This window comes from Barbus barbus (assembly GCF_936440315.1).
Source record: "Barbus barbus genome assembly, chromosome: 13".
NCBI classification, from domain to species: Eukaryota; Metazoa; Chordata; class Actinopteri; order Cypriniformes; family Cyprinidae; genus Barbus; species Barbus barbus.
In genome coordinates, this window is record NC_136741.1 from 10,040,001 (window position 1) to 10,066,078 (window position 26,078).

At 36.0% G+C, this 26,078-nt stretch overlaps 2 protein-coding genes across 6 annotated transcripts in view; one reads left to right on the forward strand and one right to left on the reverse strand.

Moving 5' to 3' along the window:
* LOC306878763 (26S proteasome non-ATPase regulatory subunit 12) overlaps positions 1–4,063 on the reverse strand; it is a 4,509-nt gene extending 446 nt beyond the window's left edge. Inside the window, exons 1-11 of the mRNA XM_079431281.1 lie at positions 3,712–4,063; positions 3,345–3,404; positions 3,126–3,254; positions 2,525–2,632; positions 2,297–2,401; positions 1,727–1,876; positions 1,464–1,598; positions 1,210–1,322; positions 936–1,110; positions 448–525; positions 1–258 (exon numbers count right to left, since the gene is read on the reverse strand). The exon at positions 1–258 is cut by the window's left edge and continues 446 nt beyond it. Of these exons, the coding sequence (XP_079287407.1) occupies positions 49–258; positions 448–525; positions 936–1,110; positions 1,210–1,322; positions 1,464–1,598; positions 1,727–1,876; positions 2,297–2,401; positions 2,525–2,632; positions 3,126–3,254; positions 3,345–3,404; positions 3,712–3,819 (1,371 nt within the window). The 5' untranslated portion in view covers positions 3,820–4,063 and the 3' untranslated portion in view covers positions 1–48. The remainder of the gene's footprint in view (positions 259–447; positions 526–935; positions 1,111–1,209; positions 1,323–1,463; positions 1,599–1,726; positions 1,877–2,296; positions 2,402–2,524; positions 2,633–3,125; positions 3,255–3,344; positions 3,405–3,711) is intronic.
* Positions 4,064–8,713: 4,650 nt separating this feature from the next.
* On the forward strand, positions 8,714–25,414 carry LOC306879394 (MICAL-like protein 1). 5 transcript variants are annotated; one of them, XM_079432297.1, is made up of 17 exons: positions 8,728–8,907; positions 9,076–9,254; positions 11,175–11,223; positions 11,924–12,065; positions 12,925–13,025; positions 13,808–13,932; positions 14,064–14,629; positions 14,726–14,789; positions 17,823–18,196; positions 18,598–18,932; positions 19,361–19,495; positions 20,498–20,624; positions 21,406–21,496; positions 23,385–23,458; positions 23,575–23,689; positions 23,806–23,852; positions 23,930–25,414. In XM_079432297.1, exons 2-17 carry the CDS (start codon positions 9,112–9,114, stop codon positions 24,052–24,054), a joined length of 2,613 nt encoding a protein of 870 aa, XP_079288423.1. In that variant the 5' UTR covers positions 8,728–8,907; positions 9,076–9,111; the 3' UTR covers positions 24,055–25,414. The 5 variants fall into 5 exon arrangements, with proteins under 5 accessions (XP_079288422.1, XP_079288423.1, XP_079288426.1 ...); XM_079432300.1 differs by having other exon boundaries at positions 18,598–18,881; XM_079432296.1 differs by having other exon boundaries at positions 8,714–9,254.
* The last annotated feature ends 664 nt before the right edge of the window (positions 25,415–26,078 follow it).

A 26,078-nucleotide genomic window follows, 5' to 3' on the forward strand; every position in this document is an offset into this window, starting at 1 on the left:
CACGGTGAAAAAAGAAAAAAAAGGTGACCGAAGACTCCCTGACAGGCTCTACTGGAGGTTGTGGATCATCTCTTCCTTGGCGATGAGATGAGTAGTTTTGTTGACCAGAGACATGAGAGAGTTCAGTTTTTGAGACCAGTCATTCAGAAGATCGTTAGGGTCCTTAGGCCGCTGGAAATTAATGATACCAGCGAGGCGGTCCACTTTCGCATAGATGGTCTTATTGACCACCAGGTTAGATAAGAACTCTTCTGATTCCTACAAGAAGTATAAATATTTAAGTTGTCAACATTTGTTGAAATGTTTTAAATTTTGATTAGCTATTATTGAGAGAGAGAGATTGGTAAAAACTTTAAAGTCTTGATCAGTAGCTTTGATTTAAAAGAAAAAAAGAAAGAAAGAAAATAACATCAAGCAAGTTATATATTATTTCAGTACAGAACTCACATCAATAGAGAGGTCGAGCAGGCCTGCCATTCTCCCCATTGTGATGCTTGTGTAATACTTCGCCATTATTCTGATGTTCTGGTAATGGAGAGACAGACAGTTATCAATTAACAGTGGAATGAAACTGACAACACAAATAATAGTTAAAAACGCAACTAGATTAGTACATGATTTCTAGTTCTATTTACCTTTTTGGCCAAAAATGTATAGCATTGAAATTAAGATGATAAAGTAATACAATTTATGACACTTTGTCTATTTTGAAGCTTGAAAACCCCAGCTTCCATTCTGTGAAAACGCATGGAAAAGAGCAGCCAGTACAACACCATATAATCATCCTTTTGTGTCCCATGGAAGTCAGTCATGGGTTTTAAATAACTACAATAATTCATGAGAATTTACATTTGGTGCTGAATTATTATTTTAAGAGAGTGAGATGCTAGAAACAGATCACGCGTCCCATTTCAGCAAAAATAAGACCAACTCACATGTTCTACCACTCTGTTTTTCAGATCTTTCCATCTCTTTTCTCCCTCTTCTGAGTAGGTGAAGATATCAGTGTCCGGAGTTCCCACGGAACCTTCCCTCAGTTCCTTTCCATAATCCTCCACTAAAGATGACCAGCGCATCAGCTCCATGGTGGTGAATTGTTTCAGGAGATCCCTGCAAGGGAGGGATGAAAAACTTAAACTCTTCTACCTAACATGCTTGCAACATCCCTGAATTCTTGCAGAAACTCCCAGTATAGTTTGGCTCTTTCACCTGTATTTGGGTATTTCTTCCAGTTTCTTGTCAATGCTGATTCTATGAACTAAATCAGACTGTTCATTGTCATAGGGTGCCAAAATCACATAGAGCACCACACTCTTCAGAGCCTGAAAGATACATCAGACATTTTCAGTTTTAAATAAAACTAGATTGCAAATGAAGTGACAATGTTTTTTGTATTACTAAAGTAAACAGCAGAGCTAAAAAGAATAAGCAAGACAGGAGTTACAATGCCAATATAAAGGTACCTGCTGCCATTTGGAGGCGTCTTCCAGAATACAGGGAGTGTCATATATGGCTCTGTAATGTTTACATATGGACAGGTAGGAGCCCTCGTGCTGATCAACTTGAATCATCAGATTATAAAATTTCAGTTTCAAATCCTAAACATTAAAGAAAATCAAACTGTTATGAAAATGGAATAACTGAGCACACCACCCAAAAAGATTATAAACTGATTGACAAGAAATCAGATAAGACAAAAAAGACTAGAACAGAAGAGAATGACAACCTCAGAGCCCTCTTCCTGGAAGAATTTAGTGCTGATCTTTTTGCTAATGATCTGTGTTCGAATGTAGTCCTTGACAGCAATGCACAGCCTCATCTGCTCCAGAATGAACTCCGCCTTCTCCTTCTTCTCCATTGATCCATATGTCTCCACCTGCAGAGGGTTAGAATGTTAAGAAATGTCTATTCAAACCAAGTGTGAATGCACCAGGTTAAAGGAAACAAATTCAGGCGGAGAAAGTAAAAGATGCACCAAGAGCACACTTTTAACATTAACATGATGATAACATAAGATAACATAATAACCAACATATAGCATGCTCTTATTTATCAGTAAATGTGCTTTTTAAATAAAAAAAGTTTTTAGTTTGTACACTCCAAGATTATATATAAATACATTAAATATTGCAGAAAGAAAAACAACATCATACTTGTATAATACAAAATTAAATTAAATACAAATATTAGATGAAATATTAAATCTGAAAATGAACATCAGAAATGTTCACATAACGAATATTCACGTTTGAACACGTAGACGAGGCAGATGAGCAAATCTCTCGCTAACACTCACCTGCAGTTCCTGCAGAATGGCTGCAGCCTCTTTCACATCTCCATTTTGCTCTTTGATATGGGCCAGTGTTTTAGTCAGCCTGGCACGCTCAATCTCCACATATATCTAGAATATAAGCCACATGAATAAAGAGTAAAGCTTATCCTTACAACAGAAGAGTGAGCGAGCTCATAAGAAATAGATCTGGTACACAGATAGTAAAGCTATAAAAACAGTGGAAGTGGAGACCTTTCCTGCAGTGACGGTGCGTAGCGTGTCAATCAGTCGGAGTTTGATCGTCAGGTCAGTCACTGCATCAACATATGTATAACATTCCTGTACCATCTTTGCAACAGCCTGTAAAGGAAAATTAAGAGAATGTTATAACCACCTACGTCATCCTAGGAAACCAATGACAAAACAAGATATTAAGAAAATTAGACATCAATCTTTTTTACTTGTTGCTTTTTCTTAGTTAACCAACTACTCCAATCGACAACAATAATGGCAAGAATAACTTGATATCAGTGGAAATGGGCCAAAAATGACTATGAAAATAAGTCACTGATATTCAACATTTTATGCCATCTTCATCTTCACTTTACCAAAAATATTGTTTTATATTTCATTTATATAATGTAACATTAAATATGCTGCTACAAAATAATAATAATAAACATGTCAGCACACTGTAAGGTCCAAAGACGTCCCTGCATACTCTCCATATTACCCAAATAATAATAAAACACATTTTGTAGATGTATTTTTAAACTGACAAGTGTTCGAATTTTTATTAGGCATCATGAGCTCAATCCCTGGCTCCATTCTATGTTCAAAACAGTATTCCTACCTGCTTCAGCTGGCTTCTTCTCTTAGACAGTAGCATGATGTTTTCATTCAAGGCATCAAAGTCTTTGGCTTCATAGCAAAACTGAACTATAGCCACCAAGATCTTGGAGGTGGACACCATATCGGAAGCCTGGACAGAAGTGACACATGCAAACAGTTCAGAGCATTTTAAGAGCTAGTAAATTCAATCTAGATGAAATGATCACAGTGATTCACTTACAGTTCTTGTTTGCTTCTCTAGTGACAGCAGACTTTCGATGGCCTCCTGCAGTCTGCCATCCTTAAAAACAAAAACAGTACATTATGTTAGGGTTTTTCTTCGCATGTTAAAGCTAAAGGTCAAATCATTGTGCGTTTCGCAGTAATTGTTTATCAGAGATTAAATATGAATGGTGAAGTATCTATAGCTAAAAAACAAGTCAAATATCCCCTTAGACAAGTTTATGTCTGCATAAAAAACTTTTGTTTTCCATTAAACGTGCTACAGAGGTTTATAACAAACACATCATTCACAGTTTAATTCTGGAATGATTTGATGAACGTTAGCTTTAGCAAGCAGCATGACTCAGCCGCTCATTCACACTTACTTTAGCCATTTCCTTACACTCAGGCAGACGCTGATCTACAGTAACACTGTAGTCAACCTCCATCTTCACTATCCGTCCATCTGATCGTTCAGCTCTGTCCTCAGACATTATTACTGCGTGTAATAGGAAGAATTCACTGTGAATGTGATGACTACAACTCGCCGTTAATCTTCTTCTTCGCTTCTGCTTCTTCTTCTTTGACGCTTAGTTGGCAAACCCGCTTTTGGTGTATATTCCGCCACCTACTGGGATGGAGTATTGAGCATTGATGTTGTTGAGGGGGTCGGGGGGGGGGGGGGGGGGGCTGTTTCAGGTTGCTCACATCTGACACAACATCCAGATTCATGTTTATGATATGTAATGACTGATTAAGTGTGCATCCAAAGCTCTCACATCCAACTAATCTACGAATAGGCCTATAGAGGGCGTCCTTTACTCTCAATATTTATTTACAGCTCATTTTTGTCTGTTTTATAAACTGATATATAATTAGATGTTCTTTTTTGCTATTCTGTACTTATACTTTCGTATGTATACTGCTGATGCTGTGTGTCCTGTATCTGGATATTTAGATCCATCTTTATATAACTTAATTGATGATAAATATTTCTGATCCAGGTTTTTATAAACTACTGTATCTCTAGGTTCTATTCTACCTTTATCTTTAACATTCATTAGAAGCTGAAAGTCAACTATAGGCATTGGAAATAACCCCACGGTGGTGTTGCTGGCAGCACTAGGCCTACAGTTGGGCAAACAACACAGTTACTTATTTCAATTTGATGAGACTCTTTATTTGCTTTCCATCCAAAGCTGTTTAAATTAACATTCATGTTCCCTGCCATTTTCTAGCACTCTTTTAACTGGGTGTATTTCTGAATGCCCCCATTATATTCCAATTTCAATTTTAATCTGCGAAGCTCCAATGGCATCTCACCCATTTCTACCTGTAGTGCTGATATTAGGGGATGTTTTAAAGGCTCCACATCATATTCTTAAGACTTGATTTTGTACTTTATTTACTTTTTCAAGCAGAGATGCTGAAGCTGATTTAATTTAGTTGAAGCTAAATTACTGCCATACTGAAGGCCTTATACGTGCAAATCGTCTTCATTTTCTTCGTATGGAGTTTGTTTGGCAGTTGGCAAACCAGCTATTTTTGGATTACCACGAATAACTGGACAGGAGTAATGTACGGCTCCGAACCAATGATTTGAAACAAAAAATTTGTACAAGTTTGGAAACCAAAGCAGTGTTTCTGAAGTGCCCATATAGCCTACCAGACTGAAATGTAAATAATTGTGGTCAAACAAACAAAAAACGTTTGTAACTCTCTTAAGAAGTGACAGAAAAAATGATCTTGTATAACATCCCTGTCACTGGACACATGCAAAATAAAGAACTCAACAATGGCATTGACAACTAAAAAGTTTAGCTTTGTTTACTAAAAGCATTGTAATCCTTCAATGATACATAGATCCTACAAAGATCATAGAATCCACTAGCACCAATGGGGCTTACGATTGTTTATGAGAAATGCAGCCCAACATGACAGTTGCTGAGCACATCTTTAATACAGTTTGCCAATTAATTCTGAGTGTCAGTATTTTATCCTCCCTTATTATATGTGTAAACAATTATTTAGGCAATAGTCAATAATAGTGCACTTCTGGACTTTGTCATCCTTTTGTACCACGGCAAGTCATATAAAATAATAATAATAATAATAATAATCTTAGCAAACTATTATTTATAAATTTTGATTGATTGATTGATTGATTGCATGTATACATACACATATAACCTTTGCCAGATTTGTAATGTGGGACAATAACTGTTGCATGCAAAATGAGTGACACAAATATTACACTATTAGCAATTAGTTCATGCATAAATTTAGTTGCACACTACATTCATAAAAAAAATATCAGATTGACATTATTTATTGTATGACTTTAATTGCTAGATAAGTCAAAATGGTCCAGATGAGGTGGAACAGACGGAAATCATTTAAAGCGTTTAAAATGTGCTGATTTTAAGTTAGATAAAAATGTATCTAATATTTCTCATAAGGTGAGATTTGAGCCTCTGATACTTAAAAAGTAAATAAATAACTATAATACACCAAAGTGTACCACATTTGTTAAACGTGCCAGTATCACCTTCTAGTGGTTGGTTATTTGAACAACATGTGGTTCTGTATGTTTCACAGGAAGGAGCTATACTTGAAAAGATAAAAAGGTACAAAAATAAATAAATAAAAAGGCCTTTGTTCAAAGGGGAAGATGTTAGACTTGTTTTGATAATGAACAATCTTTTTATAACCATTTTTCCAATAAAAATTCTAGTACCCAGCCAACATCATTGCTCCTCCACCTACCAGCACCCAGCCAACAATAAAGCTGTAGGTGAAGACTTTTGTAGGCTGTGACCACAGCTGAGATGTTCTTATATATAAAACCTTATTTAGAATAGACTGGTGTCATTTTAAACAACCCCTGTTCTAGAATCTGCTTGTGGAGGTATTTTATGACCTCAGGAAGTTCAAAGAATTTATTTTCAGTGTGGAATTGTTCAGAAATGCAGATAGTACACAGAGTGTAGAGGAGAGGGAGGAGCAATTATATTAAATATACACCACCGGTGAAGACTCGTTCCTCTCAAGGTTATTTTCATATCATCTTGGAAGAGTTTTGGTTCCTTTCTTGCCATGTCAAATTGAAACTCTAATTGAAACTATCGCAGCACTATTTCACTAAAACTTTATTATCCTCTCTAGAGTTTATTTATTATACTTGTACTTGAAGTTTTTAGCATTTGGTGCCCTTTGTATTCCCAGTGAAGATTATGATTTCACTGCATTAAAAATGTTTAAAGGTGTCATAAATAACAACTGAACTTGAAGCATATTAAAGTTGACTTAACCCTTGTGCATCAATAAAAAAAAAAAATTACACAGGCATAGTGGACAAAAATGTCCATGTCAAAAAAAAACGGTCATAAAAACTTGAAGCTTGGGAGCACAGACTTAAGGTCTCATTTTAAAGAGGAGCCATGGCAGATTATTGTTGAAGTAAAAAAAAAGTTTAAAAAGTGAAAAAAAAAAAAAGTTTATGAAAATTATTTATGAACAATATTTTATATAAATTGTATATATGTATATATATATATATATATATATATGTTGGCTCTATATATGCAGAAGCAGAAAACAGGAATAAAGCGAGTATTTGCTTTATAGGCCAAACCAGAAAAAATGGCACCATCTGGTAAAAAATAGTAAAAAATAATAATTTTGAAGCCTTGCCAACAGAATGAAAACCTATTAACAAAAATTGCATCATTTAACAGTTAAACGGCGCTGTGATTAAAAAATAGCTGTTTTAATGGGTTTCAATGGGGACATTTTTGTCCAAAAGGCGCTGAGAGGAACTATTTTTGTACCTAGTGTAAAATAGATTTATTAAATGAAATGAGGGTGAAATATTAAAATTCCAAAGAAATGCACACCTGAGCCAAAATGTATGCAGTTAGCATTACCCCCCCCCCCCCCCCCCCCCCCAGTTTTATCACATTGATGGGTTTTGTAATGTATCGATTTTTTTTTTCAAATATTACATTTAATGTAGCAATTAGTAATAAAAGTTCTTATGTTTTTCAAGTTATTGTCCACTTCAGATGAAACCTGGCAGAGTGAAATGACAATTAAATTGTCAATTACAATCATAAAGTTGCCATCACTTACTTGAAGGGAAAAAAAAACTTGTGAGTGAGATTGTATTTCTGTACATTAAATTTATCTTTTAATTTTTCCGAAATAATGAAAAAAGTCAGTAGGAAATTGTATTTTTAAAATTCAATAGTTAAAAACCATGCAGTTCTTTATTTGATAAACCATTGATAAACTCAAGGTGTAATGGCTGATTGTAGGTCAGAATGTCCACTCTGTTAGTGTACAGCCTTTTAATCAGAAGTCTTATCAAAGTGGACAGCGAGAGTGTATTAGCTAAGTAGGCTAGTAGATCTGTCTCTGTCAAAATAGGCCTAAACGAGAACACTAAAGTGTTATGTATGACGGTTATATCTTTGACAAGAGATTTGCAAACCCTTTTGTCCTCCTTATATCTCAGAAGTTGAGAGGTTAAATAGTTTCACAACTGAAATTAGTTGCTATGTCTGATATTGAGGCAACTGATAGCAAACCCCTGGAAGAAACAGTATGGGATCGGTAACAGCGCTTGCTGTATTGACATAGCAGCAACTTATAGAGAATTCTGACCAGAACCAAAAAAATCTGAGCATTTCACTCCAGTCGTAAGGTCTTTACATTGACTTTCAATTACATGTGTAATTGATTTTAAAGTATTCTTACTTGTTTATAAATCACCCAGTAGCCAATGACCTACATAAATTGAAGCTCACTGAATATAGACCTATAATTTATCAATTATTTAAGTGTTGAATCCTTTATTTGAAATGAAAAGTAATACAATAAATATAAATAAATTATGTAGTAGGCAATGGATGTACTTTAATGTAATGATTGTACAAAAATGGAACACATTTTAAACAGCTCTTTAGGCTTTTGCCACTGGGTGGTGTAGGATACAGTCATTTATAACTTTTGAAAAAAACAATTATCTAGGAAAAATTAGTTGGTTTTGGTGGAATTTAGTATTATTATTATTTTTTTGTAATATGAATAATAATATATTTTATATTTGTATAGTTTTAATATATAAAAATAATTTTCTTTCAATTAGTATTATGTTTTGTTCATTTCACTCTGTTCATACCAGCTCGGTTTTAAGCACGTAAGTTACTCAGAATTAGTTTTTGATGGGACATAGTTTAAGTATGAAAGTCTGGATAAAACGATTACATTATATTATTGTTGTGTATATAATAATAAAAAAACATAAATCCAGAGTCTACAAATAAATAAAATCGTGTTTGTAAGATTTGTTTTGCCCATGACTTTTATTTTGACAAGGAAATTATTGGTTGTACGCGTCTAGATACCAACTTCGTCAGTAACGTTACACGCTAAGTTACGCCTAAACGAATATTTAACTGTCAGGCCTATTATATCCTGCGTTTTTGAAGTTGAACGCCGCAAATCGGAGTTTCATTGATGTCTCATTTTAAAAGACGGGCATTTAAGCCTGTAACTGAAGTTGGAGTTTGACTACATTGGTGTGTGTGCTGATTTTTTCTTCTTCTTCGGAGTAAGGTCAAATCCGTACTGCTTACTTTAATCGAATGAGATCGTCTAGAATTCAGACAGCAGGATCTAACTGTACCGGACAGAGACATGTGGAAGAGGGTCTCTCATGAACTCTTGGGTATTCATGTGTATTTCAGGAGCAGGCTTTAGGTGTGGATTTTGAAATCTCGACCATGGGCTCTCTAAAAGCTTTGCAGGACTGGTGCAGGAACCAATGTGAAAGTTACAATAATGTGGACATTAGAAACATGTCTTCATCCTTCAGAGATGGACTGGCCTTCTGTGCCATCATCCACAGACACAGACCTGATCTCATGTGAGCACTTCTTTGACGCTTCATCTTTCATTTGTTTGCATTTTCCACTTCTCTAAAGATGACATACCTCGTAAAATGTCACCATCTTAACAAACTTAATTCAGGACAGCTGTAACTAATAGAAACACTGTTTACATGATTAATGGAAATGTAGGTTGTGTTGTGCTATTGTTAGGTGTGACTTGAAGTAAACCGGAAGTGACACGCATCATCGGGAATAGAAATGGACATTCAGTCATCATTTACAAACCTTCATGCCAATCATTTCTTTATCGATCCTACGATGAAAGGCTATTATGAACATAATGAAGAATGTAAACAATTATACCCCGACCACCTCGGCTGTATTTCAATGTGTATGTGAATTTAAATAGGTACACAATGAGAAAATAAAGATATATTCATTTGAATAAAATGTATCTTAATTTTAAAATGTAAACCAAAAGTTTCATACAATTTAATTGCTATTATTAAATGTTATTTCAACTCACAGATAAAGGCTATATACAAAAACTTTTATTTAATGTGCCAGTTAATTTTACATGTATTCTATTGTAAATCTAAATGCTCACAAAACCAGATTTTATATGCAGAAATGAGACATTAGAAATAGCACCTGTCTCAGACTAAAGCTAAATTTTAAATTGGCCACTTCATTCATTTATGATTTTCAAAGACTATAGAATAATACCCTTAAAGGGACGTTGCTATTTTCTATGAAAGGTACCCAGTTGTGCACTATATAGGGAATATAGAATATCGATTTTTCAGACGCCAAATATGATTTCCATCTAGGTGTGAATGAAGCCTGGTTTCACAATAGTGTCTTAAGTACCATCACAGCACACATCATGTGGTCCATACATTTACCTACTGATAATGTTGCACAATGTAACTATGTATCTAAACTTTTGTTTTGCTGTCAAAAAGCCACAGATTCAATGACTTGTTCTTGGTTCATCAGGCTATCTGTCATTATCTGCTGGGTAGATCACATGTTGTACTGTATGTAATGCTGTGATGGGCACGTTGAGTCAAGCCGGAGACACTCACACTTCGTCCTGAGTGTCACACTGTTGAGTTCAAGAAAACTAGTCAGTATACTAAGGGCATAAAGAAACTTGATTGAAGTTATGTTGTTCTAGTTTATACGTTAATGCATACAGTTCATTTTAAGATAAGAAAAAAATATATATGTGAATTTGGATCAGATTACACTCGCAGTAAAATATACTGCATGTGCTGCTTAAATATAGATGCCAGACAGGTGATTTCTGCAACAGCTGTTCTTTACATGTCTCACTCACAAAAAACATATTAGTATTCCTCAGACAAAACACACCAAACTTTGCACTCTATTGTACAGGCATGAATTTGAGTTTCCTTAAGCCAGCCGCATATTTTGTTTCACTCTTGATGTGAATAGACCATTCACCACCGCCATTTTGCTTCTCTGCAGGCTGCTAAACCTTAAAATGTGGGATTAGGAGAATAAAAATGCATTTTATAAATGAATCAGAGCAGGTTGCCAAACACTGTCTCTCATTCTTTAAGCTTGCCTTTTCTAGATAAATCTTTGGGGTGTATGCTGTGAACTAGTGATTTATGAATAGACAGCAAATTAGAAAAGAACAAACACCGAACTGATAAATACATTGTTTTGACTAGAAATAATGCCTTTATAAATACGATCCAAGCATCAATGGCAGGGGTGCCTTGTGTGATTCTCTGATCTCTGATTCACTGACATTTTCCAAATTGCATATAAAATGAGATTCACAAAAGGCACACACACACACACAAAAATGGAGTGAATTGGCATCTATTCCCATATATTTAAAAAAAAAAAATTGTGATTTGTGTGATGCACGAATCTGCACTTTTGATAATGCTAAGCATATTGTTTTTTTTGTCCCCTAGAGAATTTGACTCCCTCTCAAAAGGAAATGTCTTTGAGAACAACCGTCTGGTGAGTATAACACAAACCACTGCCCGAAAACAATTAAATATAGAGAGGGAATGATTATAATTTAGACTGTTAATATGTACTATTAGGTAGAATCAACAGTTAACTGCTGTCAGTTCTTAAATTGTCTTCTTTTTCAGTACTGCTCTTGAAAGAGGAAGTTGTGTCAGTCACAGTAATGTTTGCTTTTTGTTAGTTGAGCTTTAATCATAAATAAACATTATTTTGTCTATTTGTGACTGCATAAACAGCAATGTGTACACTGACTAAAGTTTGATTTATATATATATATATATATATATATAACTGTGTTTTGTACAGATGTGTAGTTTTATTGTGTACAGATTAATTATGTGTTTAAATGTTCATAAAACCATCTTAAATGTAAATTGACATTGACTATAGCTCCAAAATATAAATGGCAAAATGTTAACTGTAAACTGTATAGCCATAGACTTACAGCTAGTGTAGGTCCTGGTAGTTAAGTATTTTTTATAACAATCATTTGGTTGTTATTATTGATAAAATAGATGTTGATCACTGTCATAAGCTATTTTTAAAAGCTTACGGGCAACATCATGATGAAGAAAAATACATTTTTTATTTTTGTGTGTAGTATTACAGTTTGTGCCATAATTATGTTATTTATTCACTGTTTTTGGTTGTTTATGTGACCCCTCTCTTCTTTCTTTTCATTTCAAAGGCATTTGAGGTTGCTGAGAGTGAGTTGGGTATTCCAGCCCTGCTGGATCCAGAAGACATGGTGTCCATGAGTGTGCCTGACAGATTGAGCATCATCACCTATGTATCTCAGTATTACAACTACTTCACCAACAAATCTCACAGTGAGTATTGAGCACTGCAAATAGATATGCTGACTTAAACTAACATTTATACAGAGAGACGACCACAATGCATTTAGGGCCTTTTTATAATCTCCCCCAATGCTTAGTAAATCAAAATCTTCCAGCGCATTATGTGTGAAGTGTCAGTCACATACAAATTATTCTCATGAGCCAATCTATTAAGATTCATGTCCATTTTGTACAAATCTTAGTCGCAGATCTGAAATGACTACAGTGCCGCAGTGTTTTGTTCTGCAGTATATTTCTGTATGCAGTGAGTGCATGTGATGTCACAGAACATTGCAAGTGTGACTGAAAGTGCAAGTGATTGGCTGAGGTATTGTAACACTTTATTCATTTAAGCAATCTCACATTGCAGTAAATGACATGTATTGGAAAAATGAGAAAAGACCCAGTGAAAACAGAAAGAACTAGGTTCTGTTTGACATTAAATTTTCAAACCTGATTGTGTTGAATAAGAATGATTTGGTTTACACTACGCCTCACACTGGGTTGCAGCTTTTAGGATTCATGGACTTTCATTGTTTAGCATGGCATGGTTTGGACTGATTTACACGGTATTAACCATTGGGTGGTGCAAGTAAACAAACCAGCTTTGCTGTTCGAGCATATTACTTGTCCAGATTTGTTTTTTGATGTTTAGGTTCATGAACCTATGATTTTTTTTGTTTGTTTGTTTTTAAATCAAGTTGCCTGTAGCTTTTTTTCTGGTGTAATTGACAGCATGTCCCCTATGCTGTCAATAGAACTCGAACTGTATTGTACATTCTTTGAATTACATTCATTTAATGTAGAAAATGCTGGACACATGCTACAAATATTTTTATCCTTTATTTAGCTGTCTCCACAAACATAAAGAGCCCTGGTGGTCCTGGTCACATCAAACCAGCCATAAAGAGACCATTTGCTCCTCTAGAGGGCCGTGACGCTCAGACTGAGGTAAAGAAGACAGCATTGTTTTAAAAAAAAACAGATGTTTTCTTGTCCTGATTATCTGGGTGGCTGTAGACCTAACAACAGTCTGTATGTGCACAGACGAATTTTCCAAAAATTCACACTTTTAACCACATTTAAGTATTTGCTGTTGCACCATGCGTGGAGTGGAATTTATTATTACAACACAAGATGGAGAGCAGTGAGATCTTATTTTGGCCTAATTCCATGTATTCAGAGCAAAATACTCTGCTGTTGCCATATTCTCTGATTAATTTATGAAATCAGCAGTTAGAGCCAAATCACATGTTTGGTTTTTGGTAGATATTGTGAGCTGTCGGAGTTCAGAGAATTTAGCTTCTCCAGAAATGTTCAGCCATCCTCCTTATACCTCCCATTCACAGACAGAATTCTCCTCCTTTTCTTTATTGTTTGCTTTCCATTTCTCTCTCTGACTATGTTTTCAATAAAATGTAGTCAATAAAATTGGTGGGACATCAGTAAAATTAGTTTCTCAATGCGTTACTTTTGACATAAGCATCTGTATTGTCATACTGTGTTTTCAAAGTAATTTGTAATTTATTTTTTACACTGTTTGCTTGTTGAAGAAATGTGTACCAGTTGTACTAATGCCATAATGTTAAGTATGTATGTAGTTGGTCTTGTATACATATTTATACAGTCCAAAGTATAAAAAATATGAAATATGGTCCCAAATAAACATCAGTGGTTCTTACCATTATTTTCCTCTACCTTTCCATGTTTTTTACCTTCCATTCTTGACTTAGTCTGGTGCAGATAGCCAACCAAAACGCAGTACTCTGAGCAGCACCTGTTCAATCTGTGGAAAGCATGTTCACTTGGTTCAGAGGATCCTCGTTGATGGCAAACTTTATCATCGGAACTGCTTCAGGTGACTGGTCAACTGCCTAGCGTGACATCTGCATCTGTATTGTTCTATTATTGAATGCTAAAAAATAACATTACTTATTATTCCCACTGCTGTTATCGCTGTTTTTGTGAGAATTTCTGATTTTATCTCAGATGTAGGGAATGCTGCAGAACTTTACTGCCTGGATCTTACAAGTTCACAGAGGATCCTGGATCATTAGTTTGCACACACCACTTCACTAGATCTGCCTCAGATGCCAATCAGAATGGTCATTCTGATGTGAGTAATAAACTAGCCAAACTAACCTCAACAAGCCCAGAAGACCCAAACAATAGGAGTTTAGAATCTAAAGCATCACTCAGCAATTCTGAGATCACCCCGGAGAGAGAGGAAGAGGAAATAACTGAAATAGAAAAGGCATCAAGTAAGCAGCCAGATAGCAGATCAGAAGTCGAGACAGAGCACAGAGCACCTTGTTCTTCTAGTCCACCAAATCCTTTTGATGAATCTGAAGAGGAGGATCAGGACACACAACAAGAAGACCACAAGCCAGCCGCTGATAGGGCCAATGGTGATGAGCCAACAACATCAGTGAAGAGTACTGCAGCAGAGGGTCGACCGGTTCCAGCACCTAGACGGGTATTTGAGCCCACCCCTGCTCCTCGCCCTATCCCCAGACCTCGCCCACCCAGACCCTCTGAAAGCCCTGATGTCAATGGTGAGCACTGATGCTGATTTCGTCTGCATTCATAACATTACACAGGCCATGCTATTATGGTTTTTTTTTTTAATTATCTGTTAATTGTGGCTCTAGGAGATCCTAACACTGAAATTCCTCAAGTTCCTGTGCCAAGAGAAAGATTGCACTCACCTGCTCGGTAAGATGGCTGGCGTTTTCTCTACTGTATCTCTTATTTTCCATTGTTCCGGTTTTGTTTCTTTTTCACATACTCTACTGTTCAAAAGTTAATAATTATGTTGGAATAATTATGATTTTTGATGTTGTTGAAAGAAGTCCCTTATGCTCACCAAGGCTGCATTTATTTGATCAAAAATACAGTAAATGAGTAATATTGTGAAACAATATTGCAATTGTTCTTTTTTAAATTAATATATTTTGAGCCGTTACTTCACTGCTCAGTGTCACATGATCCTTCAGAAATCATTCTAATATTTTTTTATTTGATTTGGTGCTTGGTTATTAATAATGGTTTCTATTATTATCAATGTTAAAACATGTTAAAACTGCTTTTAACATTTTTGTTTAATCTGTGATACATTTTTCAGGATTCAAAAGAACTGAATGTATTTGAAATTAGAAATCTTTTGTAAAATTTTAAAATGTCTTTACTAGAGATCGACCGATATATCGATTTACCGATATTTTCCCGATATTTAAGCATTTTTCATAATCGGATATCGGTTTTGTAATATCGGATTCCCCGATAAACACCGCCATCTTGTGGACGTTTTGAGAAATGAGCACAGGATCGCAATTGCAGCACGTCTGAGGGGAGACGAGACAACAACAACAACTGCGTGCAGGTACTTGATTTGTTGTAGTTAGTAAACTATTTAATATTACAGTCATTAATGCACAAATTAGATGTATTACATAAATGCCTGATATATAGTTTATGCAACTTGGCTCTAAGAAATATGATAAATAAGATACTCTGTCAAGCCCTGTCCCTATAAAGATATAACTTTGCCTGAAATAACACAGCCATGGATCAGCGCATGTTGGAAATAAAAGCGCTGAATTCAATTCTCTCTCTGTGGTCTATTAGTCTCGTGAAGTCGGAGTCACGTAGATAATCCGTCAAGTCCTCTCCAAATAAAGACGTAACTTTGATAACCTTGTTATCTTTGCTGTTTACCTCACGTTATGCTATGGAGGCTTTCTTTAATTTAAAAAAATATATATTAATATTTATTTGCTTCCTCAGAGTTTGCTAAACATTCTGTAATATACTCGGTATATAATACAGCATGTGATGTGTCCTGTGCCATGCCTCGTCTTATTCGTTTTTGTTAATAAATGTTATGTAAGCTAGTTTGTCATTGTCAACATACTGTTTTATTGTTGTTGTGCTTTTTAATTAAGAATAACAATGAATCCATCTTTTGTTTTAGTCTTAAAACAATGAAAGGTGTATAGATATAAGCAAAACAGACAATTATCTTTTCTTGTAAAATGTGACACCAAGATCGCAAATTTGAAAGTGAAAGCGCACGAAAAAAGGAATTCCTGTTCACAAAATTTAAATCACAATACTGATGAAAAAGGATTGAATGTTGAACACTTTCGTTACCATATAACTATAAACTATGATAAAAGTTCATCAGCATGCATTGATTAATCAAATGTTCAAATGTGCAAAAATAAAAAACAAATTGCAACCAAATTATGTGCTCGTGCGACCAACTGAGAAAGTTAGTCGCAAAAGTGAGTTTAGTGGGAAGAATGAGTCTAGAGCCCTGCATGAAAGACTGCTAATTCTCAAAAAAATTTTGTTAAGATGACTGAAAGGAGGAAAAACCAAAGTGAAGTATGGACTTGCTTCACGCAGTCATTTATTTACTTTATAACAGTAAATAAATATCGGTTCTGCATATCAGTTATCGGGCACATAAACATGCAAATAATTGGTATCGGTATCGGTTATAAAAAAAAAAAAATCAATATCGGTCGATCGGTCTTTACTGTCACTTTTGATCAATTTAATGTACCTTTGCTAAATATAAGCATGTATTTTTTCTTTTTAAAATATTAATCTTAAAAAAAAAAAACATTAAGCAGCAAAAACGAAAAAAAAAGAAGAAATGTTTCTTGAGCATTAAATCAACTTGCTAGATAAATTTATGAAGGATCATGTGATATGTGGGGCGGAGCTACGGGTTGGCCTGGGTGGACCTAGTCTCGCATAGCCAGACCTTCAGACTGACGGCTGAAGGTCTGGAATCCATGGCAGCTTTCATTGGCCAAGGCCTGCCCACGAGGCCGTTTTACCGACATGTCCAACAACCAATCACAGTTCGTTTCATCCAGCGTCACGTTTAAGGGCGTGGAAATGTCGCCACAATAACAGACTTATGTGTAAAACTCTCGGACGTATTTTAAAGATTCTATGCCACAAACTTTACATATTTCACATACTTTTGAAAATCCAGTGTTTAGTTGATCTTGATAAGCGCTCGTTGTCACAGTTGTAAACACGACGGCTTCTTTCGTGAGGGGGTTTGGCGTCACGGCATTTTTGTTTCCAGGCAGAACGATAAAGAACGCAACACACGTCTCCCAGAAATCCTGTATAATTCAACCAATCCGATGACGACTTCGGAACTCCTGAAGTGTTTCCACTGTTGTGTGCCATATGCATCAGACGTTCAGCCAGCGGGCCGTGGGCTTGACGTCTGAGGCTGAGACTAGGGTGGATCTAAATATTAAAATATATTAAAACAAATAACAGTTATTTTAAATAGTAACAACATTTCTAATTATTATTGTTTTAACTGTATTTTTCATTAAATAAATCCAGCCTTAATGAACGTAAGAGATTTTGGTAACACTTTATTTTAAGGTGTACTTTTTATACATATTACATGTTCTTACTATTACATAACAATTAATTATGCATAATTACATGCAAGAAGTAACCCTAAGCCAACACCTAACCCTAACCATATAGTAAGTATATGTAGTTAATTAATATTACTCGGAACCTAAATGTATAATTACACTGTAACAAGGACACCTTAAAATAAAGTGTAACCTTTTTTCTTTTTTTTTTCAAAAATCTCTCAAGTTATATCTTAACATTTGTGCAGTCGTGTATCTCTTTGAGTTCCTTTCAGTGGTTTTAATGTATTCCTTTCCTTTCAGTGGTTTTAATGTATTCCTTTCCCAGCTCTAACAAGGCCAATGACACTCCTAAACCAAAAGACCCACCCTGGCTGGCTCTTGTCCAATCAGAAACCAAGAAGAAACCAGCACCTCACCCACCCACAGGTATAGCCATACCTGCCTACACTGGTTCATCTCCTTCTCAAAAGGAGGAGGAATCAAGACCATCCTCTCCTCCTAATCCCTTTGATGATGAGGAAGAGGAGCCAGAAACGGGTCCTGAAGATCCTCCTGGTCCTGTGGTGGCTAGTCACCCTTGGTATAGGATTACCACAGCTGGGGACACAAGAAAACAAAGTCCTGTTCCTTCTGAAAGTCCTGTAAGTGTCCGAAGGAAGAAGCGACCAGCACCCAAAGCTCCAAATTCTTCTACATCAGGTTAGTTGCTTACTGTGTCTGATACATTGATGGTACATTTTGCTTTACAAAACTGTTACAGAGCTGTTGAAGACTGAATTTGAATTGTCCAACATAATATTCAAAGGTGCCCCCCGGGAGTATTTATAGATCAAATTATTAAGTGGTAAAAATAGAAAATCATAAAAATTTTATGCAGCCACAATGGTAGAAACATATTTCATATTCATTTAGACTTATATTTTAATATATTAATAATAATTTATTAACTTAAGTCATTTTAAGTCATCCTGCAGCCCTCTTGAATGTTTGAGGCCCCGTGGTTTTGTTACACTTATGTTATAGTTGTGTAACTGCTCACATGTTTGTATTTTTGTTTTATTTATTTTTTTCTGGGTTGTCTCTTTCCTGCTGTTCTTTAGCTTTTCCTTCATCTCAGACTTCCTCTCCTGCTTCTTCTTTAGCTCTGAGCACAGAGAGCCTGTCCTCCTCTTCCTCAGACCACAGTGCAGTCCCCCAGCAACCTGCTGTTAATGAGCAGGACCATTTGTTTACCAAGAGTGTGTCTGAACCATCAATCAACGCTCCTGCTTCTGCCCTGTCCCAAAAAACTAAGCTTCAACCTCGCTGTTCTCCAAACCTGCCTCCTCCACCACCACCTACCAATACCAACTCAGCACCAGCTACTCCACAAACCAATCGCAGTGTAAGGCCACCACTGTTCCTCTCTTCACAGACACCAAGCACTCCAGGCAAGGTTAGATTTACAGTCAAGATCACACTGCTGTTCAAAAGTTTTGAATCAGTCAAGTCATTTTTATGTTATGTTGTGTTGACTGTTCTGTTCACCAACAATCTACTTGATCAAAAATAGTCCATTTTTTTTTTAAATTCAATTAACTTAATCAATTAACAAAGGCTAATCCGAAAGTGGTACTGTAGTGGAACATACTGCAAGTTTCATTTTTTACAAATAATGGACCTTTTATTTCTGCAAAAACTTAACTGAAACTGCAGTTCATGAAGTAAAAGGGCAGCAGTAACATCAAGGGTGTTTGTGAGGGATTTCAATTTAAAGTTTCCACATCTTTGATCCAGGAAAACAACTGAGTCCAGGAGCTTTCTTTTATTAATTTCTTTGTTCAGTATCTTTGATTAATGCGCTCTCATCACTGTCATCTTCAGCGCACTTGTAAAGAGAATCCATTTAATCGGAAGACAATCACCTCTGTCAGCTCTTCTGTATTCAGACCCCCAAAAGGGCCCCGTCCTGCACGACCTCCTGCTCCTGGACATGGATTTCCTCTCATTAAGCGAAAAGTGAGGCTGCTTTGATTTTTCTTTCTTTTTTTTAAATCATGAATATGGTTGAGTTTTGATTGTTTTTAGAAAGGAACTGCAACTATTCATTGTCTTAAAGGGGTCATATGATGCGATTTCAAGTTTTCCTTTCTCTTTGGAGTGTTACAAGCTGATTGCGCATAGATGAGATCCCTGAAGTTGCAAAGACTAAAGTCTCAAAACCAAAGAGATATCAAAGTTAAGACTCTGCTACACCCCCTAAAACAGCTCATTCAAACACGCCCCCACATGTCTACGTCACGATGTGGAAATATCTGCATAATGCAGCCCAAATGTTCGCGCAAAGAAAGAAGGCGTGGTTTCAGTAACCGCAGTAGTGTTGAAGCAGACGTGTCAGGGAAAAGCTGTGTGTTTCTAGGTGAAAGCAAAAGCACTTTATTTGGCCTTCCGAAAGTAGATGCATTTAGGAATCAGTAAGATTACTTGCAACAGAACAGACGACAGTTTCGTGAACCTAGGAGGAGGTAATTCTGACTTTGCTATGACACGAGCATCATCACTGGGTCTGTCACGCGACTCTGTTCCCCTCTCGGGCTTGAACTGATGGTAAAACTAAGGTCATTATTAACTGTCTTTAATTTTGAAAGCTGAAGCTCGCGATTATGGAAAGGGGCGTTACATTTCCGACGCGCTTGTGGTGTTCGGCCAATCACAATGCACTGTGCCAGTTGGCCAATCAGAATTATTATTGAAAAGTGTTTTTTTTTTACATTAAAGCATGCCAACATATTCTGTTACACCAAATACACAATGATCTTTAAAAAAGTATCATATGACCCCTTTAATGTAATGTCTCACATGAAAAGAAGTAATATTTGAAAATTATACTAGTCTGTATACAAGGTCAGAAAGTAGTTTGGTTGTAACCATTCAACTTTATCATCAGCCATTTGTCTGTTACCACCCATATATTAATGAGAGCATGCCTATAATTTATTGTCCTGTCATTGCATTTGGTAGGTACAGTCAGACCAGTATATCCCAGTTGAAGACATCCATGTAGAGATGAGTGATCTGGAGAAACGGTTGGATGAATTAGAGCATAGAGGGGTGGATCTAGAGAAGAGCTTACGAGAATGTTCAAATGGTAAGAGAACTGCATGCTACAAAAGAACTGCCAAGATTGGCTGTGCTGATGAGATATTAGTTAGTCAGGGATCTGATTTTTCCACGAGTAGCTCATGATCCAGTGTCCTGGAGTAGCTTGATTTACAGTAAATTCTGTTTCACACAAACTTCGGCTCACTTATAACATGACTTGACAAGACACACCAACAATCTTCCCACATACTGGTGTTTTTTCCGCCAAAACAAAAGCTCTATAGTTTAACATTTGAAAGAAAAGAAAACAAGACTGCCATAAATATTGTAATTTTTACTTTTTTTCTGTAAAATTAAATTAAATATTAAATTAATCTTAATTTTCTTTATTGATTTGTTTGTTTTTAATCATTTAAATAATAATAACAAAATATTTGTAATATTGATGGTTAAAATTATTATTATTGTGTAGCTATATTAAATGGTGAAAAAACAGGTTTTCCTTTGTTTTTAGTGAAATTGTTTGTTGGTGTATTATTACCATCTTTTATCTTGTGAACAGCAATTTCACTCAGCCAGGTAAACTAAAGTTTTCTTACTTTTGGCTCACCTAAAGAGAGTATCAGTTCATGTAATTTATAGAGGCTGATCAATCTGAGACTGAGCCCCAAGCTAATAACTCAAAACTTGGTCTAAGCTTCATAAATATAGACTCTGTTCTAACAGACTGTCCCATTTCTGGTTAGAACATAGCAGTGTGTTTGTGATCTTGGGCATGGCTGTATTTGAATTACTGGATTGAGTTACTCTGTGTTTTGTCATTTTAGAAGATGAGGAGGAACATCTACTTGTTGACTGGTTCACTCTGATTCATGAGAAGCACTTACTGGTACGGAGAGAGGCTGAACTGGTCTACACGTAAGTGCACTATTAGCATACATTTGAAATGCTGTAACATCTGTAACAACTATATTGACATTTGCTCAGTGGTTCCTAAACTCTTAAGGCCCCCCTTGTGTATGGTATGGTATCCATTTGCAACCTCTCCAAAAGAAAACATATGATGCAAAACAATCTCAATTTACATTTTATAATTGAATAATACATATCATTGAAAAATGTGGGAACATCAATTTAATGACACTACAAATGCTCCCAGCTAGTCCTAGAGAGAAGGATGAGACTCTCTTTACCTGCAGAACCTCTTTCTGGAGGAAAAAAAAAAGACGCCCTAGATCAAGGGTGCCCAACCCTGTTCCTGGAGGTCTAGGCTGTATCCGAAATCGCCCCCTATACCCTCAAATAGTGCACTATTTCAGGGGACGGCCATTTTAAGTGGTGTTCGAAACCTTAGTGGATGTTCTCGAGTGCACTCATTCATTCCCACAATGCACCGCAAAAACGAGTGTACAAGCGATGTACACTCAACGGCTTGAGAATCCCCAGAATGCACTGCGAGAGTCGCGCGCCGAGTGAATTCCCGCATCTCACCAGAAGATGGCGCCCGCAGCTGAATCAGCCATTCATTGATTTTAGAAGCGCTCGTCCACGGCGTAATACAGTACAGAATACAACAAAGTAACAAAATGAATTGTAAATTGACTAGTAGGGTTTATACATAATTTCCGTGACAGAGTTCAAGATAAATCCTTCAATCTTACTATTGGAGCTGCCCGTTTCGAATGATTATTTAACAGGAAGCAAACTATGCAAAAGCGGCAGTCCTTCCGGTGCACTTAGTGTCCGAATTCACTCACTCGTTTTCATTCACTCCTTCAAGTGAACTATATGAGTGGACTAATGGAGGGAATAGTGAATGAGGGTATAGGGGGCGATTTCGGATACAGCCCTAGTTTCCTGCAGAATTCAGTTCCAACCCTGATCAAACACCTGTCTGTAATTATCAAGTGCTCCTTCAGACCCTAATTAGTTGGGTCAGTTGTGTTTGATCAGGGTTGGAGCTGAACTCTGCAGGAAGGTAGATCTCCAGGAACAGGGTTGGGCACCCCTGCCCTAGATGAATTAGGCGATGTTGATTGAGCTTGCATGGTTTTAACGGTTTACATGTTAGGCTCTTCTGTTATTTATTTTTTAATCCTTTCAAGTGTTCTATCAGAGTATATCTATCAGTATATCTGATGTCTGTTCAATGAAGTTTCATCTTAGGCTTGTTTTACATACACTGCATGAGTTGTCACCTTAGACACAATGCATGAGCGTCAAGTGAACGTCTTCATTTTTGGCACCATTATTAATAGTTTACAGCATCCAGTACCAAAAGCAGCAGTATGCGTTTAAGTTTTGGCGCTCACGCAGAAGTCGGCAACTCTGACGGCTCTAGAAAATAAAAATGAGACTAGAAAAGACAAGAAAGCAAATAAAAAAACTTTGAACTCTGAATGTACACAATTGAAGCAACCAACACTCTCTCTCTGCTGGTTGGAGATTTCTGAAAACCATTATAAAGTGAATTTGATCTTCATCCTTGTGTACATAATATTCCATGACAATCAAGTTTCTTATAGTTATGTACATGTATAGCAATTTTTTAGATGTATAATTTTTATGCAGCCACACTGGTGCCAAATAGCTGCCCTACAATTTGAGAACCACTTCCATAACAAGGTTCTACAGTTAACAGTCAGGCTCTTGCCAGTTCCTGTTCATTGTGCCGTCAATATAATAATAATATACTGTATGTCAACCTGATATTTTCAGGATCTCTACACAGAACAATGGAGGTCAGTTGGGTTAAAGTTAAATATGAAACTGGAATAAATCTGTCTGATTATTGTCTGGATTTTAGAGCCAAGCAGCAGAACCTGGAGGAGAGGCAGGCTGATGTGGAATATGAGCTTAGATGTTTACTTAACAAGCCAGGTATGAAACAACACAAAAGCCTTTTCTTTTGAGTAAATCCTCTTCCTTTTAAATAACAGCCATGTTTTATTCCATCTCTCCTTTATATCTCTCTCCCAATTGTTTACATCTGATAGAGAAAGAATGGACAGCTGAAGACAAAGACAGGGAAAAGCAATTGATGGCAGAACTTGTCACGATAATTGAGCAGAGGAACCAGATTGTTAACAGCATGGACCTGGACAGACAGAGGTAATCAGAGTGTCTCTGCTAAAATGGTTTTCTGTAAATTTAATATGAAATAGAAAGTAATTTTGTCTTTAGAATAAAGATTCTGTTTTTGAGGAGTTCATGAATTTCTTCTTTAGGGAGGAGGAGGAAGACAAACTAGTAGCTGCTATGCTAAAGAAAAAAGGTCAGTGTTAATTCTCTTTTCACTGACTCTCTCATTTTACACCTCATTCATGCTTTGATTCTTGAATTTCTTTTCAGAGTTTCATGGACCGGGTGAGCAGAAGAAGAAAGCAGGGAAGTTTAAGCCCATGAAGGTTTTGAAGAGACTGAGCACCAAGAATGAAGGAGTAAAGGACAACAGTCCGCGAAAAGAGAACAGCTGAAGAGGAAACTTACTGACGGAAAGAGAAACAAAAAAAAGATATACTAAATGCTTCTTAAGTCTAATTAACACTTTTGAATATATTGCTATAAAACACAGCCAGCAAAGTTAAATTAGCCTTTGAGGTAGTAGCAGCTGAACTGATAACTGCACTACTGCAGTACATAAAAGACTGTCTTGGTCAGATACGAGTTTTTTTTTATTTTAACAAAAAAAAAAAATCTTGAAAGGCTCAGCCAAATATATAATCTTACTTTAATCTCTACATTTTGAAGTAAAAGAAAACTGATACTGAATGTGATTAAGACAGGACATTGAGAGTCCCAAATTTTAACATACCTTTCTTTTAAACTTATCGTTAGTCATAGGAAGAGCTCAACAGGAAGCCCAATAGATGGTATGACATTTATTTTTGACAAACTTAATTTAGTCTTTTTCTTTTATATTTATTTATAAATGGCATGGAGGTACTGCTACTTGTTTCTGTCTACACTGAAGAGTTAAAAAAACAACAAAAACAGTTGTAGTGAATCTTTTCAGGCCACATTCAACCCTTTCGTTTTATTAAAGAAGCATTGTTGAGATGAAAGCAGAAATGAATTACCAATCTTGCAGTCTATAATATTGCTAAGAGAGAGTGAAAAGTATTTCCATCTCATAAATGCTTAGATTTTTTTTTTTTTTTTTTAAGTAACGGATTTGGTGTTTTTTTTGTCTGCCTGGGTTTGGTTGCACCAGCTGTGCTTAATAAAAAAAAAGAAAGAAAAAGAAGCCTAGTTTAAAATGCACATTGAGTTACAGTTTACCCATTATTAAATATTCGAGAACTGCACCATTAAACTTGGTTCAAACATAACTGTACATATAGATAGATTTATATACAAAATAGACACTAAATAATGATGGAAGCCTCCAACCACATAGCAGATTTTTAAATGGCATCAATAAGCTCATGTTTTGCATGACAGAATACAGTGCTTCAGACAGGTTTGTTTGTGTTGACATTTACATTCGTTTACATTATTTAAAAAAAAAAAAATGTTATGTGAATAACTGACTTGCAGCTCCCCAGCACTAAACTGGATCTGAACCTGTGTGCATCGCTCTGTGCCAAAAAAAACAGTATTGCGTCAATATTTATTTATTGCTCCTTATTTTGTCATTTACAGTGTTATTTACAGAATAGTCGAAACATAGAGACATTAGAAACATAGTTTTAGCATAAGTTACATGAGGAAAAAGAAGTTGGAATCAACCTTAAGATGATGAACTGAAATCGGCGCAGATAGCCCTGTGGGCAGCATGCCATTATGCTATGGGTGTCCCGAGTTCACTTCTACACTGTCCTATAGTAATAAAGTAAAAAAAAAAAAAGGATAAACTGAAAATCGCATTCTGCTCATGAATCTAAAAGCTGATGTTGAATAATTTAAGGTAAACTTTTTAATTTTTTATTATTAGATATGTTACGATTTAATAGCTTCTGCTTTCAGAACCAAATTACAAAGAGAGTGTGAAACTTTATGTTCCAGTTTAAACAAGAACTCATGAATAACATGAACAGCTGGTGCAACCCTACACTGGACAACATTTTAATGTACACATTTTCAACAACCTTATGCAACATTCCAACCTTTTTTTGCATTCATTTTATGTCAGAGATCATGTATTGACAATGGGAAAGTCAACCCACTCTGTAAGGTCTACTCCAGCACAGTGAGGTTAAGGTCAGGATTCTGTGGTGGCCAGTTCATATCTGAAAATGATTCCTTATGCTCCCTGAACCACTTTTTCACAATTTGAGCCCAATGAATCTTTGCATTGTGGAATATGGCTACTGGATATATCTTCCAACATATTTAAGTAATAAAAAAAACTACACACTGCATCAGTTAAGGTTAAAAGAATTATTGGCAAATATAACATGCCAGAAACGATGAATACTCCAATGATGACGAATCCAACTCTTGAGTATTTCCTTAAGTATTTTTTTTTTTTGGGCCAGGCAATTTATTATTAATATTT